The following is a 19,776-nucleotide window of genomic DNA, read 5'->3' on the forward strand; positions in this document are numbered from 1 at the left end:
GCTGCTCCTCCACATCGAGAGGAGCCTGCTGATGTGACTTGGGCATCTGTTCAGCCTTCTGGATGCCTCCCTAGGGAGGTGTTCTGGGCATGTCCCACCGGGAGGCCCCGGGGAAGACCCTGCTGTAGGGAATGCTGTAGGGAATGCTGGAGGGACTGTCTCTCGGTTGACCTCGAGATGCCTTGGGGTCCCGTGTCTAGGGGTGAGGGAAATCTGGGAGTCCCTGCTCAGACTGCTGCCCCCACGATCTGGCCCCAGATAAGCGGAAGAAAATGGATGAAAGGAAATATCCACTCGGACAGTGAGTAGCCTAATGCTCTGCCTCTGACTGTCTGGTCTCAAAAGGGAGACCACAGACAGTGTATCCACAATCTCACGCTGCCCAGATCCCCTCACCTGCCTGCGGCTTTGCCTCTGTGCTGTACTCGGTGTCCAGGTCCAGAAGGTGATGTTCATCAGGCACCATGGGCTCTTGCCACAAGGCTTTGAGGGCTGCTTCACACGGAAAACATGGGCAAAAACCAAATAATTTTGCCTTGCAGTGTATACTATAAGTGTACACTATAAGTATATACTTGCAGTACACAATAAGCGAAAATGCATTATACTGGCCATTGCCAGTGACATGCAGATTTAAAAGGCTATTGCTCATATGTCTAGTGTAAAAGACATTCGAGATTTATCAAACTCCAGGTGCATGGTGTGCACAAATCATACCACTGGTTTAAAACTCATCATCATGAGCTCATTGCTTTAGGCATAAAACAGCAGCATGCATAACTCTTCTGTGCACTGGATCCAGGGGAGAAAGGTCAGTGCACGGCAGTGGACTGGGTCCAAGCTGTTCTGTGCCACCCGAGCGCGTTGTTTCTGAGGTCCAAGCATCTAGACTGATCTTGTGACAACATCCTTTGCACACTCCTGTTCCCTGCAAGGAATTGCAGGTCCACCCGATTAGCTTAAGTGCCAGGGCTGGTTGCCAATTATTATTAATAATAATAATGATAATAATAACAATAATAATCTCTCTAAGTCTCATAAAAGTTGCATTATGAAAAATAGTATGTTAATCTTTGTTTTCTGTATCACATCATTCGTAATGTTTAGTTGGAAAGTTCCATGTCCCAGCTCTAGGCAGGCCCTGAATGCATCATGCGTGAGGATCGTGTCAAAAGTCCTTGTGTGTAGCTGGAGGTTTGTGCATGTGTAGCTATCCATCTGCAAGTGTAAAGCCAGTGTTTTGTGTAGAACATCTGTAAAATGATCTGTGTGTGTACATTTTGAGCACATCTATTTCATATTGATGATTAAATAGGGTTCGGGAGAAATTCCTAAAATACTCAAACATGCTTGGATGTCATGATAACTGAAACCTCTTCAGGCATGTTTCTAATGAGGGAACAATGTTATAATATAGCAGAAAATTCTAATCACAGACACACTGAGCGAGCTAGCATGCTGATGTGCACACAGTCTATTTTGGCCCTATTTTAAATGCTCTGACCTGATTTCTGAGGGTTTTCCTTCACAAAATCTGGAAACACAGATCACAGCTGTTATTCACCACAGCCAAAGGGATATTGGAGATATTGCTGAAAAAAGTAGTCGTAGTAGCAGTAGCAGTAATTGCAATAGTAGTATTAGCAGTAGCAGCACTAGTAGTAGTAGTAGTAGTAACAGTAATAGTAATAGTAGCAGCACTAGCAGTAGTAGTTGTAACAGTAGCAGCAGTTGTAGTAGCTCACAGTAGTAGTAATAGTTGTGGTAGCAGTAGCAGTTGTAGTATTAGCTCACAGTAGTAGTAATAGTAGTGGTAGCAGTAGCAGTTGTAGTATTAGCTCACAGTAGTATAACAGGACGCTGATGATGAACAGCAGAATGACACAGATCAGACCCAGACCAGCTGAGACCAACTTGAATTGGTCTGAAGGATCTGGACCAGACGAGTTACAGGGTCCATGAGAAACTGTAGGAACAAGGGTTTTAATGATCTCTGTGCTTCAGATGCCCTCCCACCCTCCTCTCTCCCTGTTTATCAGATGCTCTCCCTAACCTGTACTTGCTCTGTATACCAGGACTGTACCAGGCCAAATCAGGACCAAACCTGAACTGAACCAGGACTAAACCAGAACTAAACCATGGACTGAACCAGGACTAAAGCTGGGCTAAACCAGGACTGAACCAAGACTAAACCAGGACTAAACCAGGACTAAAACAAGACTAAACCAGGACTAAACCAGGACCAAACCAGGTCCATATCTAGACCAGGACTAACCTTTGCTGTAGGTCCCTTCGTTGTCAGTGCTTTCATAGGTTTGGACAACTTGCTCCTCATAGTCTTGGCTCAGTCTCAGGCCTGTGAAGTATCTGTCGTTTGGCTCTTCGTAAATATTACACATTTTAACTTTAAAAAAATATATATTTTATCGTTTTTAACTATTTATTTCACTAAAGTTGAATCCATCCACTTCTGTTTTGTAGTCCTGCGTGCATAAGATGAGGTTATCACAGGATGTCTGCTGCAGATGTTACACAATCTTTATCTTTTTATCTATTTTTCTACCAGTAGTGATGAAATAAGTTCTCACTTTTGTTACTTAAGTAAAAGTACAGGTACCAGAGCAAAAAAATACTCAAGTGAAAGTAAAAGTATCACATGAAAAAATCTACTTAATAAAAGTATTTTGCCTGTATTTAAATTTAATAAAGCTTCAAATGTAGTGATTTATGTTGAATGTTCAGTAGAAACAATTGAATCAATTGTTTTGTTTTTTTCTGGCTGATTTTATTTTTGTTTGCTCAAACTATGAATGTGTTAAAAATAAACCCTCAGCCTTTTGAGCAGGTCTCACACAGTAATAAAAATACTGTGACTTTTTGGTCCTAAACGATTATTTTGACCAAATATGGTTCAGGATGTGGGCCGGTTCCTCTGTGGTCAGATGTGTTCCACTGATAAAAAGGGTTGACCCACTGAAACGAAAATGACTAAACCAAAGACTATACCAGGACTAACCCAGGGCTAAACCAGGTATAAACAAGGACTAGATGAAGGACTGAACGAGGACTAGACCAGGACTAAACAAATTATTTGACTAGGACTGAATTCTGACTAAACCAGGTCTAAATCAGGACTCAGCCATGGCTAATCCATGACTAAACCAGGACATAACCAGGGTAAAACCACTAGGACTAGAACTTTACCAGGACTACACCAGGGCTAGACATGGACTCAATCATGTCTAAACCAGGACTATCCAATCCAGTCCACTTTATTTATATAGCACATTTCACAAACAAATGCAGTTTCCAAAGTGCTGCACAAATACAATATAAATAAAAACAACTACTTAAGTAAATCAACATTTAGACTAAAATCAAATAGCAAAATAAATTGGGGGCGACAGTAGCTCAGTTGGTAGAGTGTTTGTCCACTGATCCGAACAACATCATTGGTTGAGCGGTCAGATCCACTGATCCGTAGGTTGGTGGTGCGATTCTAACTCACACAGATGAATGCTGTCGTTGTGTCCTTGGGCAAGACACTTAACCCACCTTGCCCTCAGTGTCTGTGTACACTGGTGTGTGAATGTGTGTGTGAATGGGTGAGTGGTCCCTTGTTGTAAAGTGCTTTGAGTGCCTTGAAGGTAGAAAAGCGCAATAGAAAAATGTGACCATTTACCATAAAAAAAAAAACACTCCACAGTGAGAGCTGTTTTAACGTGAGGAGGCAGAGCATTCCAGAGCTTTGGACCAGCCACAGACAAGGCTCTGTCTCTGGTTTTAAGTCTCGTCTTAGGGACCACGAGCTGGAGCTGGCCCTCGGACCTCAGTGTGCGCACTGGAGTATAAATTTGGATGAGGTCTGAGATGTAATCTGGGGCCAGTCCATTCAAAGCTTTAAAAACAAACAATAAAATCTTAAAATCAGTTATAAAATGAACATGGAGCCAATGCAAAGACACAAGAATTGGAGTGATGTGTTCATGTTTTTATTTCCTGTTAAAAGACTAAACTAAGACTAGACCAGAAGTGAACCAGGACTAAACCAAGACTAGATGAAGGACTGAACAAGGGATGCACCAGGACTAAACAAACAACTAAACTAGGACTGAACTCGGACTAAACCAGGAGTAGACCAGGTCTAAACCAAGGCCTAAACCAGGGTTAAGACTAAACCAGAACTAAACCATGACTAAACCTGGAATAGATCAGGACCAAACAAGGACTAAACAAGATCTAAACCAGGGTTAGACCAGTATTAACTCAGCAACTAAGCCAGGACTAAATTCAAGACTAAACTAGGACTAAACTCAGACCAAACCAGGAGTAACTTAGGGCTAAATCAAGGCCTAAATCAGGGCTAAACTAAGACTAAACAAGGTTTAAACCAGGGCTAGACCAAGAGTTAGGGTTAGACCCGGATTAAATCAGCCACGAAACCAAGACTATACCAGGACTAAATCAGGTCTAAACAAGGATAAGGTGAAGGACTGAACCAGGGCTGGACCAGGACTAAACCAACAACTAAAGAAGGACTAGATTTTGTCTAAACCAGGAGCAAACCAGGTCTAATCGAAGGCCTGAACCAGGGCAAAATCAAGACTAAACCAGGGCTAGACCAGGACTTTATCAACGACTAAATCAAGATCCAAACAAGACTGGCTGGACCAAAGATTCACAGCCAGGTCTATTCACCTGAAAACCACATTAAAAGCATTTTTAACAAATGAACCAAACATGACATAAACAGTTTGAAATTTATTTGGAAAAGAACCATGAATACTAAATTCTAATGGTCGTTTCTCTGTTCAGGGTCCAATGGGTCCAGTGGGAGAGACTGGAGTGGCCGGACCTCAGGGACCTCAAGGACCTCAGGGGCCAAGCGGACGCTCCATCATCGGGCCCCCGGTGATGGACATACAAATACAAAAATAACCATCAAAACCAGACAAAAACAACCATGAAAACCACGCAGAAACAACCATTAGAATCATACATAAACAACCATTAGAACCACACAGAAACAACCATGAGAACCATACAGAAACAACCATGAGAACCATACAGAAACAACCATGAGAACCATGCAAAAACAACCATGAGATCCATACTGAAACAAGTATGAGAACCACACAGTATAAACTGTTAGAACCATACAGAAACAACAAGAACAATAAGAACAAGTACCACACTAAAAGAACCATGAGAGCCCTACAGAAACAACCATGGCAACCATACAGTAAGAACCATCAGAACTGTACAGAAACCAGAACCATACAGGAAGAACCAGACTGAAAGAATCATGAGAACCATAAAGAACCAAACTGTAAGAACCAATGAGAACCATACATAAACATCTTTTCAGCCAGGGTGATGGACGAGTCCGTCCCCGGGTCTCCAGCCTTCTTCCTTCTCGGAGACGTGGCAGTGGGATTGAGGAGAACCTCAAAGTTTTCCTTCCACCACCCGACAACATCCCTAGTCGAGGTCAGCAGCTCTCTGCCAGCAATGTAAACAGTGTTGGTTAAGCACTGTTTCGACCTCCTTAGGCGTCGGACGGTTTGCCAGAATTTCTTTGAGACCGTTCAATAGTCCTCCTCCATGGCCTCCGCAAACTGTTTTCCACCTCTACATTGACAATAGAGGTGTAAAACATGGCCCACTCGGAGTCCATATCCCCAGCCTTCAGGGAGATGCTCTCCTAGAGGTGCAAGTTGAAGACCCCCCTGACAGAGGGTTCCACCAAATGTTCCCAGCAGACCCTCATGATACACTTGGGCCTGCCATGTCTAGCCGGCTTCCTCCTCCACCAGAGGATCCAACTCACCACCAGGTGGTGATCGGTTGACAGCTCAGCCCCTCTCTTCACCCGCGTGTCGAAGACACGCAGCCGGAGGTCACATGACACGACAACAAGGTCGATCATTAACCTCCGACCTAAGGTGTCCAGGTGCCATGTGCACCAATGGACACCCTTGTGCTCGAACATGGTGTTCGTTATGGACAAACTGTGGCTAGCACAGAAGTCCAATAACAAAAGACCACTCGAGTTCAGATCAGGGAGGCCTTTCTTCCCAAATGCCCCTCCAGGTGTCACTGTTGTTACCCACATGGGCATTGAAGTCCCCTAGGAGAACAACGGAGTCCCCGGTTGGTCTACTCTTTAGTACCCTTCCCAGGGACTCCAAGAAGGCCGGGTTTGGCCCATAGGCCGCCACAACAGTGAAAGACCTGTCCTTGACCTGAAGGCGCTTGTTTACTGGGGTGAACTCCAACTCGGCCGAGCAACACCAGAAAAATGGAGAGTCCAGCCCCTCTCAAGGAGTTGGGTTCCAGAGCTCGAGCCCGAGCTGTGCGTGGAGGTGAGGCCAACTATATCTAGTTGGTAGCTCTCAACCTCTCGCACAAGCTCAGGCTCCTTCCCCCCCAGCGAGGTGGCATTCCATGTCCCCAGAGCCAGTTTCCATGATCCGGTCGTCGAGGTCCCTGCCTTTGACTGCCGCCCAGATCTCTCTACACTGGCCCCTTACCGATCCTCCCGCAGCTGGTATGTCCATGTGAGGACGGCCCCCACGTTGCTCCTTCGGGCTGAGCCTGGCCAGGCCCCATGGGGAAATGCCTCCAGGTGCTCGCTATCAAGCACCCACCCCAGGCCTGGCTCCAGGGTGGGGCCCTGGTGATGCCTGTTCAATCGACGTAGGAAACCTCATTGTTTCATTATAAAGGGCTTCTGAACCGTTCTTCGTCGGACCTGTCCCCCTGGACCTGTTTGCCATGGGTGACCCTACCAGGAACATGAAGACCCCGACAACATAGCTCCCAGGATCATTCGGGTGCTCAAACCCCTCCACCACGTTAAGGTGACAGTTCAGGGATGGGCTGTAAGAACCCATGAGAACTTAACACAAACAACCATGAGAGCCATACAGAATTCAATTCAATTCATTTATTTTTGTAACGCCCAAAATCACAACAACAGTTGTCTCGAAGGGCGTTCATGTTTTGGTTGATGGGGGAAACCGGAGTACCCGGAGGAAACCCATCCAGACACGGGGAGAAACATGAAAAACTCCACACAGAAAGGCCTGGTGACCCGGGGATCGAACCAACCTTCTTGCTGTGAGACATGAGTGATGGCACTCAGTCACTGTGCCGCCAAGACACAACCAGGGCAGCTGTTGTCTGCGGTCTCTGTAGTCTACTAGTCAACATCAAAATTTAAAAGTTTGCATCTGTTTTTCATGATGCAGTGTTTTCTGTGTTCAGGGAGGCCCAGGAGAACGAGGGCAGAAGGGAGAAGCTGGACAGCCCGGACCACAGGTAAGAGTCCAGACATTAACCTTTTAACCCTTATCTTATCAAATGTCCTTTATTATCTGAAACATCTAATACAAGCATAGACTGTATAAAGAAGTGGACTAAGTGTGCCATCTATAACAATCGGCTTAAGAAAAATGAAGCTCATTGAGGCTAGCAGTTATAGGAGTCAATTTCGACCAGAGTTCCATATGTGGAGTTCAGACTACAAGTATCATAGTAACCAAAGAGCCAATCCGGAGACAGATGGCTGAAGGCCCCTTGCCGCCTGCACCACTAGTTTAGTAGGGAGCTGTCAATCAAGCCTGTTGCTAACGCTAGTGGGAGTGACTTCAGGGAAAGAAGGCATCTGATTGGTCTATTATTAATGTTCATATCTTGTTTTAGGCCAAAATGATGAGACTCACAGCAGTAGTTATAGAGAGACGGATGACGGATTTTCAATAGAAAGTGAGAGTCGATGGAGCCGGATGCCCATATTCACTTCCTATTTGGAACACAGCGGCTAGTGGGCTAGCCATGTCCATTTATATACACAGTCTATGAATAAAAGTTACTCTTCCAAGGCTAGAAATAACTCATCTGGTTTCACAGGGAATCCCGGGTCGGGCGGGGTCTCCAGGACCAGCTGGAGCAGCTGGACAAAGAGTGAGTTTGTTTAAATTATTTTTAAAAACTTATATTGTCCTTTAAAGAGGGGGTATTATGAAAACTCAACTTTGATATGTCAGTTTTACTTGGGACCCAAAAGCAGCACACACCTAATAAGTAGTTCAACTGTTTATTGTCCAGGCTCGTAATCAGGTAAATGGGGTCCAGAGCTGTAGCTAGGTATTAGACTGGCTAGCAGGCAGTCCAATCTTCCACAGCTCAACTCATAGGGCAACCAATAATGCACTGACTGGAAATATGCAGACATAGACTGGGAAGGGATGAACTGAGAGATTTTAAAGTCCCAAGTACAAGGAAAAGTGTCTCTGTTTCTGAGTGTGGGGTCAAACTGTGAACAGTCTGGGGTAATAGCACAAGCACTGCACAAGTATTTACAAATTAATAAAAAAAACATCATATTTTCACAGTATAGAATATTAATATTATGAGATTTGTGTGACTTTAGAATGCATGTACAGGAAGCATATAAGAAATGTATTCACACACACAACACGGGTGGGAATAAATATTACTTCACCCTACTTTAATACATTCAAAGTGTAATCATCCTTTTTTCCCTTTCTTGGATAAGTATGAAAGATTATCCTAGATCAATTTTCAAAATAAACAAGTCATCATCATCATCATCATCATCATCATCAACTTTTTGGAGCTTTATAGCATGTTTTAAAATTCCTTCATCAAAAACATGTCTAAAGAGGTTTTATCTGTCATCCATGCATGTTTCAGTAATCTAGCAAGTCACTGTCAATGGTGCATTCTCACCAAATGCAAGTTAATTGGAAAAATCGCCTCAAACAGCCCTAGTCGTAGGCTTGAATTTTTGCACTCACTTTATTTGCATGTCAAGGACGCTCGAATTTGGGAATTGGGTCATGTGAGCAAATTCCCTCTGAACGCTCCAGAAAGATCAAATACTGTGCAGTCCAAATTGACCTTTATGACAGAAATCAAATTTTATTCGAGTTTAGCAGACTTTTCTTGCACTATAGAGTCCACTAAAGCAGCAGTTTATTTTGTTCTGAATTAAGTTTTATATACAGGCCCATATGTTAGGAAGTGAAAGTGGCAAGGCAGGGCAAGTTTATTTGTATAGCACAATTTGTACACAAGGTAATTCAAAGTGCTTTACAGAATAAGAAAGACATTAAAATCACACAAATCAAAACATAATTAATCACAAATAATCATCATAAAATTAACATTAAAACAGAAGAGTGCAGATTAAAAACCCTTTCAGTCATATGCACAGCTAAACAGAATTGTTTTGAGCCGGTATTTAAACATTGTCAAAGTAGAGGCCTGTCTCACATCTTCAGGAAGACTGCTCCAGCTTTTAGCTGCATAAAACTGAAATGCTGATTCCCCATGTTTAGTCCTGACTCTGGGCACTAGCTGGAGGCCGGTCCCTGAAGTCCTCAAAGTGCGAGATAGTTCACATGGCACTAACATTTTGGAGATGTACTTTGGTGTTAGGCCATGGAGAGACTTGTACACAAGCAGAGAGTACTTCCTGGTTCTAGTCAGGACCTGAGCAGCAGTGTTCTGGATGTACTGAAGCTGTCTTCAGGCTCGTTTGGAGAGGACAGTGAGCAGGCCGTTACAGTAGTCTAACCTACTGGAGACAAATGCATGGATAATTCACTCTAAGTCTGGCTTTGACAGTACACCTTTGAATTGCTATGTTTTTTAGGTGGTAAAAAGCTGCAGATGTTACTGATTTGATGTGAAAATTCAAGTCTGAGTCCATTATTACCCCTGGATTTCTAGCCTGATTTGAAGGTTTTAGAGAGAGAGAGACTGGAGGTGACTGCTGGACACTTTCTCTATGTTTCTGTGGGCCAAAGATGATGACTTCAGTCTTGTCTGAGTTTAGCAGGAGAAAGTTGTTTTTCATCCACACACTGATCTGCTGGATGCAGTGAGTGAATCCACTGGTCCATATTCACCTGCTGCAATGAGACATAGAGTGACACTGAGTGTCATCTGCAGAGTTGTGGTAGGACACATTATTGCTGTGTCTTAACTGACCTAACGGCAGCATGTAGAGACTGAACAACAGGGGTCCCAGGATTGACCCCAGGGGCATCCCACAGGTTAGGGACATTTTATCTGAGACACATTTTCCAATTTCAACAAAGTACTCCCTGTTTTCTAGATAGGACTTGAACCAGTTTAGTGCCATATCAGAGATGCTTGTCATATTTCAGGGTCTTCCAGGAAAAGACGGGCCTCCAGGAAGACAAGGACCCCCAGGAACCATTGTGAGTCCATCTGACCCTTTAGTCTGCATTCTCTGGTCCTCTGACCCTCTCCTCTGCGTCCTCTGACCCTTTAGTCTGCATTCTCTGCTCCTCTGACACTCCTCTGCATCATTTTCTCCATCTGACCCTCTTTTCTGCATCCTCTGCTCCTCTACTTCTTGTTTGCTCACACTTTAATCTGTCTGTTGTGTGTTTTTAGGGAACTCCCGGAGCTCCAGGGGCCCCAGGAACCTCGGGCCCATCAGGCAAACAGGGAGAGCTGGGCCCCCCGGTATGAAACATGAATGGATACTCACTTTTATTAACAAACCAGTCCTTACTTCCTTTAATATTTTGTGTCTGTTTCAGGGTGTTCCGGGAAGCAAAGGAGAGAAGGGAGAGCGGGTAAGACCATAGTCTTACATGTATATAGACAGTGGGGCAAAAAACTATTTAGTCAACAACCAATTGCTCAAGTTCTCCCACTTAAAAAGATGAGAGAGGCCTGTAATTTTCATCATAGGTTCACTTCAACTATGAGAGACAGAATAAGAAAAAAAATCCAGAAATTCATATTGTCTGATTTTTAAAGAATTTATTTGCAAATTATGGTGGATAATAAGTATTTGGTCAATAACAAAAGTTCATCTCAATACTTTGTTATATACCTTTTGTTGGCAATGACAGAGGTCAAATGTTTTCTGTAAGTCTCCACAAGGTTTTCACACACTGTTGCTGGTAGTTTGGCCCATTCCTCCTGCAGATCTCCTCTAGAGCAGTGATATTTTTGGGGCTGTCACTGAGTACCACGGACTTTCAACTCCCTCCAAAAATGTTCTATGGGGTTGAGACTGGCTAGGCCATGCCAAGTCCTTGAAATGCCAAAAAAAAAAGCCTCTCCTTTGTTGCCCAGGCGGTGCATTTGGGATCATTGTCATACTTAAAGACCCAGCCACATTTCATCTTTAATGCCCTTGCTGATGGAAAGAGGTTTTCACTCAAAATCTCACAATACATGGCCCCATTCATTCTTTTCATTACATGGATCAGTTGTGCTGGTCCCTTTGCAGAAAAACAGCCCCAAAGCATGATGTTTCCACCCCCATGCTTCACAGCAGGTATGGTGTTGTTTGGAAGCAAGTCAGCATTTCTCCTCCAAACATGACAAATTGAGTTTTAGTTCTATTTTGGTTTCATTTGACCATATGACATCCTCCCAATCCTCTTCTGGTTCATTCAAATCCTCTCTAGCAAACTTCAGACTGGCTTGGACATGTACTATCTGAACTAGGGGGACACGTCTGGCACTACAGGATTTGAGTCCCTGGCGGTGTAGCTTGTTACTGATGGTAGCCTTTGTTACTTTTGTCCCAGCTCTCTGCAGGTCATTCACTAGGTCCCCCTTTGTGGTTCTAGGATTTTTGCTCACCATTCTTGACATCATTTTGACCCCATGGGGTGAGATCTTGTGTGGAGCCCCAGATTGAGGGAGATTATCAGTAATCTCATATCTTCCATTTTCTAATAATTGCTCCCACAGTTGATTTCTTCACACCAAGCTGCTTACCTGCCATTAATACAGGTAATGAGTGGAGGACAGAGGAGCCTCTTAAAGAAGAAGTTACAGGTTTGTGACAGCCAGAAATCTTGCTTGTCTGTAGGTGACCAAATACTTATTTTACAGAGGAATTTACTAATTAATTCATAAAAAATTGTACAATCTGATTTCCTGAATTATTTCCCCCCATTCTATCTCTCATAGTTGAAGTGAACCTATGATGAAAATGACAGGCCTCTCTGATCTTTTTAAATAGGAGAACTTGCACAGTTGGTGGTTGACTAAATCATTTTTGGCCCCACTGTATATATAAATGGACATAACTAACCTGCTAGTCGCCGCGTTCCAAGTAGATGAGCATGGCTGCTATTCAGCTCCATTGACTGTGGCTTCAATCCACATTCTATTGAAACACTGTCGCCTGTGGTGTTATTTCACTGTTTTGTCTCTAAATCAAGATATGAATATTAATAACAGACCAATCAGATGGCTTCTTTCTCAGAGGTTACTCTTGCCCTTCCCAAACCAGCGGTGTGGGAAGGGACGTTACCTTCAACCTCGCTCTGGACTGGCTCTTTGGCTGCGAACCCAGATTTCCAAATATGGAGCTCTAGCCAACTTATGACTACTAGCCTCGATTGGCTCATTTAGCGTTATATGACCTGTCTTGTTTTGAAATGACTATATCTTTGTTCAGATAATAAAAAATAAAAAAAATCTCACTGTCAGGAGGACAGTTCCAGTGGTTCAGTTTTTTTTTTTTTGTCCATTTACTTTGAATGAAATCTGTCTGTGGCTATGTATGTTTCAGGGAGACCTCCAGTCCACCTCCTCAGTTCAGGAGATTGCCCGACAGGTCTGTGAGCAGCTCATCCAGAGTGAGTACAACACACTACATATGACTTTACTCTGTGAGGAGGGAGAAAGAGAGGAGGAGAGACAGGTCAGAGAGCAGCCACATTTTGCTCTTTACTGTTTTTATCAAGATGTTTGGACAAGTCATTTTAATGCAAATTAAAAAGTTAATTGCAATATCTGAAATGTATGTAATATATGTATGTAAGGTATTTAATTTACTGACTCTCTTCCTCATCTCCCCTTCTCTCTACCCTCCTCTCCCTTTCTCCTCTCTCTCCCTCTTTATCCCCATCTCTTTCTTCCTCTCTCTCTCTCGTTTCTTTCCTCTTCTTCTCTTTTTATCCCTCTCTATCTTCTTCTCTTTCTCTGTCTCTCTCCCTCTCTCTCTTCAGGTCACATGTCGCGGTTTAACTCCCTTCTGAACCAGCCTCCCAGTCCTCCAGTCTCCATCAGGACAGTCCCAGGACCTCCAGGAGAACCAGGCCGACAGGGACAGGCAGGACCACCCGGAGAACAGGGACTACCGGGCCGACCAGGCTTCCCAGGGACCAGTGGCACCAATGGACTGCCTGGAGAGAGGGGTGAGGGAGGGGGTGAGGGGGGAGAGGGGGGTGAGGAGTGAGGAAGATGGGAAAAGAGTGGAAGAGAGAGAGAAAGATGGGGAAAAAGAGGGATAGAGAGGGGGAGCAGGTGGGAGAGCGGACGGGAGGGGAAGAGAGTGGCTGTGGGTGGGAGGTGGGAGTGGACCATGAGTTTAAAATGATGAGTTGTTTTTCTTGATAAAATGTGAGTTCAGTCGTCAGCCTATGACAATGTAATGCTGTTTGGTTTGAAAGGTGCTGTATAAATGCATTATTATTATTATTATTATTACTGAAACAATGGTTAATCAGAATCAGAAGACTTTTATTGCCATAGTCTGTGAACACAGTTCACAAACTAGGAACTTGCTTCGGTGAAAAAGTGCAACATAAACACACTGAATAAATACAAATACATGTGCATTTCCCTCTCATCTGTGTTTGTATAGGTCAGCCCGGGGAGAAGGGAGACAAAGGATCTCCAGGAATCGGAGTTCAGGGCCCTCGCGGCCCCCCGGGGCCCCCAGGTACTGCACCTGTATCTGTGTTAAACAAAGTGGTTATGTGAGTCTATCATGCCTTAAGTCCACTCTGTGTCCCCAGGCGCTCAGGGGCAGGGCCGGCCCGGCTCTCAAGGGCCCTCAGGTCGCCCCGGTAACCCAGGGACACCTGGGAGACCTGGGATACCAGGGCCCGTGGGACCTGCTGGGCCTCCAGGATACTGCGACCAGAACTCCTGCGTGGGATATAACGTTGGAGGTATAACTCTGAGAGGGAACTGACAGTGGGACAGGGGGATTATTCCTGGCACTGCAGGAGAGGGACCTACCCCTGGCACTGCGGGACAGGGGGACTGCCCCTGACACTGTGGGACAGGGGGACTAATTCTGACACTGCGGGACAGGGGGACTAACTATGGCACTGCGGGACAGGGGGACTAACCCTGGCACTGAACTGACTCCACACACACAATGGCACTAGACCAGGACTAAACCAGGACTAAATCTGTTTCATCTGTTCACAATAACACCTCTGTTAATAGTGTCTGAATGGATTTATTCTAATCATTCTTAAAATCTTTTTGCATGTTTCCCTCATAGATTACGAGAGCCCCGCCCATCTGTTTTAAACCGCAAGAAATCTCATATTAGTCCATTTATTTTTAGAATTTAACAATTTAATCTACAAAAAAAACCAAAAACACTTTCTCTTAAAGGTATAAAACGTAACTTTATGTCGTCATGGATCCGACGCCCATCTGATCTGACAGTTTCACTTTTGAATGTGACTAAATGAGACTAAACAAAAGTGCGTATGACAGATTTTTTATTTTTTGTTTTTGACTTATTTTGGTGCTGTTGTAAATATAAATTATAGTTTTACACCAATCAAAAAGCAATTTGAGATGCAGGAAGTAGAAAGTTCTAGACAGATTGACGACATCACATGAGGGAGAATTCTTTCCCAAAATAAAGGTGTTTTCTTATATTTGCATTTGTCACATAATAATCTCTGTGACTCTGGAGGACTCTTGGCTCAGTGTATGACATGGTTGCTAGGTGACAGTTATGGGATTCCCTCATGTGATGATTTCCAACCAGGAAGTCAAATTAAACAAATAAAAAATGTCCAAACAGTAAAATGAAGTTTCTTAAATATAATGATCTTCAGAGTGTTTTAGTAAACCTCACGTGTCATAGGCACTTCAACCCAGAGCTGCTCTAATCAGCTGCAGGACTCACTGACTTTAACTACATTTAAAATTATGTAATTTCTTTTGCAGCTAAACCTTTTTCTCGTTACTTGCGTCCAAAACCACCCACAATCACCATTTTGTCCTTCATTTCACATGGGACACACCACCAATAATCACCACCAAATATGCAGATTAATGGGATAAAAACAAACACTTAAAGAAGCATAACAGAGAGATGTATCTGTATTCAGTATTTTACCAATGTCTCCCAGGAAATATTCAAAATCTCCTCACAGTTAGCGGTAAGATTCTGTGCAAGGCTATGCCCACAAGCCTACGTCACCCATGCTTTCACATGACAGTCCATAAATTTACAAAAACATGATAAACTGTACACAGCGATGTGACAAACCTGATGTGATGTGCAGTAGTTTCATTAGTGCAGCTTAGGATGCAGCTGATTGTGTTGTGATGTCACTCTGAAGTGGGAGGGACTTAGCGCAGAGAGCAAAGGGATGGGAGACTCAGAGCATCAAAATGAAAGTGAAACTTATTAAACATGTTAATACGTTGTTATCAGCAAATATAGAATTTCAGAACAATAAAGGGAAACATGGGGATCTAAATGTGTCCTGTGTTCCTTCTTAACTGATTTTTTTAAAAAGGAGTTACAATCACAACTGAACCTGGGTTGAGTCCCTTAAGCTGCACATACATGACAAGTTCCCAGTTCATTCTCAGCAAATAGACAGGCCATGCCTCATGTTCAGAACCTCCAGAACTCAGTCCCTGAGCTGCAGAGGCTGCACTGGCACTGAGTCCTGATTGGCTGCAGGTAGTGACCGTTCACATCAAAGAGAGTGGGGGATTTTGGACACATGCTAAATGTTGGGTGTTTGTTCATAACTTCTATAACTGTGGCCCCTCTTTCCTGCTTTCTAACCAAACCAAACATGCACTTCCGGTGGTTGTGACGGTGGTGGGTGTCGGCTTCTTTCCCTACTCCTGATCGGTCCGTACAGAGGAAGAGGAAGTGATTCAAATTCTTGGCCGTAATGTTCCCTCAGTCCAACTGCCATCCAACGTGTTCCAAAACTATGGGGAGGAGGCCATAGAAGAGGACGACCCGTACAGGTACTACCAACCCAACTACCCCGCACCCCAGCCCGTCGACCCCCAAGACCCCCTGCTCCTGGTGGAGGGTCGGCAGAGGAGGAGCTCCCCGGAACAGAGGCTAAAGAGGGACCCTGGAGTGTACTGAGGAAGGACTGGAGAAGAGAGGAGAGAGGGAGGGAGAGAGGGAAGAGAGAGTAGAGTGATGGTGGATCTGTGGAATAATATGTGCTTACAAATTAGCATTGGCAAAAGTATCGAAAATCAGATACTAACTGATACTAAAACTTATATCGAAACTAGTTACTTAAACAGGTATTGATACTGGAAGAAAGAAGTCCCATTCACACTTTACTGGATCTCTTTATAAAGATGTGTCTCCGTATGTTTCACAAGTATAAGACACATAGACTAGTATATACCCATGGACCACTAACCTACTTCACACTGAGGGATTACACACATATAACACACATGGGAATAGAACACAAAGTACTACCATTTAATGTGGAAAATCAGTATTGTCTAAATAAATAGTGTTTTTGTTATTGTGGTTTCAGAATCAGTATTGAGTATCGAGTCTATTCCTTAGTATCAAAATCGACTTTGAAATTTTATGAATAGTGACAACACTTTTCCAAATACAGTACATAAGTTCAATGTAAACATGGGAATACTACATTACATGTCATTTGGGCCCATGTTACTCCGTCACATGGGTGTGATTGACAGGCAGATTATCCAATCAGAAAGAAAGACAAGACAAATATGGCGGTTTACTGGTGAAAAAGAAAGAAACACATCACACTACAAGATTTATCACAATCAAATCAAATTTTGAATGGCCACAATTAGCAAATGGCAAAGGCAGCAGCCTCTGAAGGGCAATGATTTCCTGCACAAACAACAAAATATATAGATAACACGTCTGAACCGGTTTATGAATCCTGTATTTTCCACCGATCCACCTGTCTCACATCATGCTGCATTCTGATTGGACGGCTCCTATGTCAATCAAAGTGCCTGAATATTGATACTTTGCAGTGACATCATGCTGAGGGTGTTCTACATGCATCTCTATGGTGGAATGCTCAGCAGTTCCTATGGAGACACAATGCACAGTTAAGCAAACACTGTCAAAAAATACAAAACGGATTTAAAGAGCACATTTTCAGGAGCCTGTGATCAATCCGAGCGTTCATGGTTCTGTTTAGGAGTTTGAGTTTAAACAAAAAGGTGAGAGTGACTAGCTGAAAAACTGTTGGTTAACGCTAATGCTAGCTAGCTTGTGACTGTAATGTTATTTGAGAGGGACTTGTTTAACAGCACAAATTAGCACACCTGTTGTAGTTCCAGCTAAGTCTGCTCTTTTAAGTCAGACTGAGTTAAAACAAAGCTCAGATTAAAGCCTAACTTGAGTAACAGATCTTCAGACAGAGGAGAGCCTCCAGTTAGCATCACACCCTGAGGGAATGTTGAATGTCATCACAATGCTGCAGCTGCAAAGTATCAATAAAGGACCTGAGTGGGTGGGACTTTTTACAGAAATCAGATAAATTAAATATATTTTTAATAATTGCTTATATTTGTGTCCAAAAGTATAGGAACAGATCTGGGACATAAATGTTCAGAAATGTTTTGTGTTTTGTTTTTTGGGGTTTTTTTTTTTTTTTTTTTTTTTCTTAATATAAGTATTTTATGTCAAAGTGCCTCAAGTACAGCTAGTACTACCATTACTTTGAAATGAAACTGTTTTTACAGAAATTTTAAGGATTTTAAAAAATTATTTTATTTTATTTTTTTAATTTGCAGTTAATGATGCATTTGTAGTCCATAATTTCTGAATCTGAAACATGTGATTTTGCAGGATAACTGTACGAGTAACTGTCTGGAGGTGACATCAGATTTATAATTTGAATTTTAAAGTAACTGGACAAAACATTAAACAATCAACAAAATTTGGTAAAAGAACAGACACAAAAATGAGACAAACTTAATCACATCTGAAGGAGCAACAAACACAAATGTTCAAATCCATATTGTTACATAAAGTTCAAGTCACTTTAGACCCACTCACAGAGGGATGAGGAACCACAAGTTTTACTTGAGTAAGAGTATTTTTACACTGTACAGTATATTACTCAATGAAGACTACTGTTACTTCAATAAAAATATTACTTGAGTAGGAAGTGTCTGAAAACTACTCAGAAAAGTGCAGTTTAATTAAAAAGTGACTCAATCAAATGTACCAGAGTGTTCTAGCAAATATCCACCTTTATTTTCATTTTAAATTGCATACAATTTGACTGCTTTGTTTCTAAAATCACACATTCCTCATTCAAATTCAGTTGTTTTTTTGGTTTTGAGTGAAAAACAGAAGAATGTGTAAAATGGAAAGAGCATGTTTCATTTTGTGTTGTTAGAGTTGATCACATGTGTTTATGAGTGTTTCTTCAATGTTGTAGAATTGTGAAAAAGCCAACGTTTGACTTTGGTACATACAAGTGTCAACTTGTATGTACCAAACATGATTCTTGTGATTTCTGATGTAGTGGGTGGAGAAAAAACTCACTGTGGTTCTTCAGCTCAAACGAAAAACTCAAGTTATTTATTTTTCACTGAACTTTTTGTCCAATGGAAATAAAGCTGAAATCCAAACACATGTTACTGCCCATGTGACGTTTTAACTATATACTACAACTGAATACTATTACTTATTACTACTACTACTAGTGCTAATACTACTACCACTACTACTATGGACATTACTACAACTACGACTACTACTACTACTGCCTAAAGTAAACATAAAGAGATGACTTACAGTTTAGCTCCAGTCTTGTTCCTCCACCGAATGTGTACCACAGTGACACAAACTCATTGGGTGGCCGTACAAAAATCTGCAGCCGCTCAGAGACCAACACAAAACCATTCAGCTGTACAGAGACTGGTAAACAATTGACAAACAGCTGCATTTATAAATTTAAACTGGACAAACTCTTTAGAAGGACATGACAATGTGCTTAAAGAGGAACAATTATAATTATTTTGTTAATCAAAAGTAATTTCTTGACGTGTGTGTGTGTGGGTATGTGGGTGTGTGTGTGTGTATGCAAATACAAAAGGGGAGAAAACACGTCCGTGGGGTCTTTAAAGAAACATTTAAATTTTGACCCTAAACTGGAGACAGTGTTGGTGTGATTCTGATGATTCAGACCCTGCAGCTGTCCAGTCTGCTCCATGTCTGTGTGGGAGCCTCATTTCCATAGACAAACACTTTGCATGAACAGCTACATGGTTCAGTGGGACACTTTATAGTTCTGAGAGGTGTACTCTGGAGCACTGTCCTTCATGACAACACAAGCCACATACAGCCTCCTCATCACCAACATGACTTTGGTGTGCATCCTCATGTGGACTGTCCTCTGCTGCTGCTTCACAGGTAAAGTCCCGAGAGTCCCACTGCTGTCCTGTGTCCACATCTGTCCCTCTGAGACCAACCAGACTAAACCATCAGGTGCTTTGTGTTTGTGTGTTCAGAGTCCAGAGGAGAGGTGAGACTGAGTCGGGCTGGAGCAGTGAGCGCTGGTCTGGGGGACACCGCTACCATACACTGTACTTTAGCCAGGATCTTTATGAATTTAAGCAGGGCTATTTTTTTTTTACAGTGGTACCAACAGAGAGGTGGAGCGCCTCCTAGAGCTCTTATATATAAAATCTCTAATGGAGTCTCAC

The 19,776-nt window shown here is 42.8% G+C and overlaps 1 protein-coding gene across 3 annotated transcripts in view; it reads left to right on the forward strand.

Moving 5' to 3' along the window:
* LOC117378761 (collagen alpha-1(XIV) chain-like) overlaps positions 1–18,694 on the forward strand; it is a 141,065-nt gene extending 122,371 nt beyond the window's left edge. For 2 of the 3 annotated variants that reach the window (XM_055225455.1, XM_055225458.1), the window contains 11 exons: positions 4,816–4,911; positions 7,270–7,323; positions 7,915–7,968; positions 10,203–10,256; positions 10,456–10,527; positions 10,605–10,640; positions 12,605–12,671; positions 13,044–13,232; positions 13,682–13,759; positions 13,836–13,991; positions 15,951–18,694. In XM_055225455.1, the coding sequence (XP_055081430.1) occupies positions 4,816–4,911; positions 7,270–7,323; positions 7,915–7,968; positions 10,203–10,256; positions 10,456–10,527; positions 10,605–10,640; positions 12,605–12,671; positions 13,044–13,232; positions 13,682–13,759; positions 13,836–13,991; positions 15,951–16,189 (1,095 nt within the window). In that variant the 3' untranslated portion in view covers positions 16,190–18,694. The remainder of the gene's footprint in view (positions 1–4,815; positions 4,912–7,269; positions 7,324–7,914; positions 7,969–10,202; positions 10,257–10,455; positions 10,528–10,604; positions 10,641–12,604; positions 12,672–13,043; positions 13,233–13,681; positions 13,760–13,835; positions 13,992–15,950) is intronic. The other variant, XM_055225457.1, reaches the window with a different exon arrangement.
* The last annotated feature ends 1,082 nt before the right edge of the window (positions 18,695–19,776 follow it).

The sequence above is a fragment of the Periophthalmus magnuspinnatus genome, chromosome 11, assembly GCF_009829125.3.
Source record: "Periophthalmus magnuspinnatus isolate fPerMag1 chromosome 11, fPerMag1.2.pri, whole genome shotgun sequence".
Taxonomy (NCBI): domain Eukaryota; kingdom Metazoa; phylum Chordata; class Actinopteri; order Gobiiformes; family Gobiidae; genus Periophthalmus; species Periophthalmus magnuspinnatus.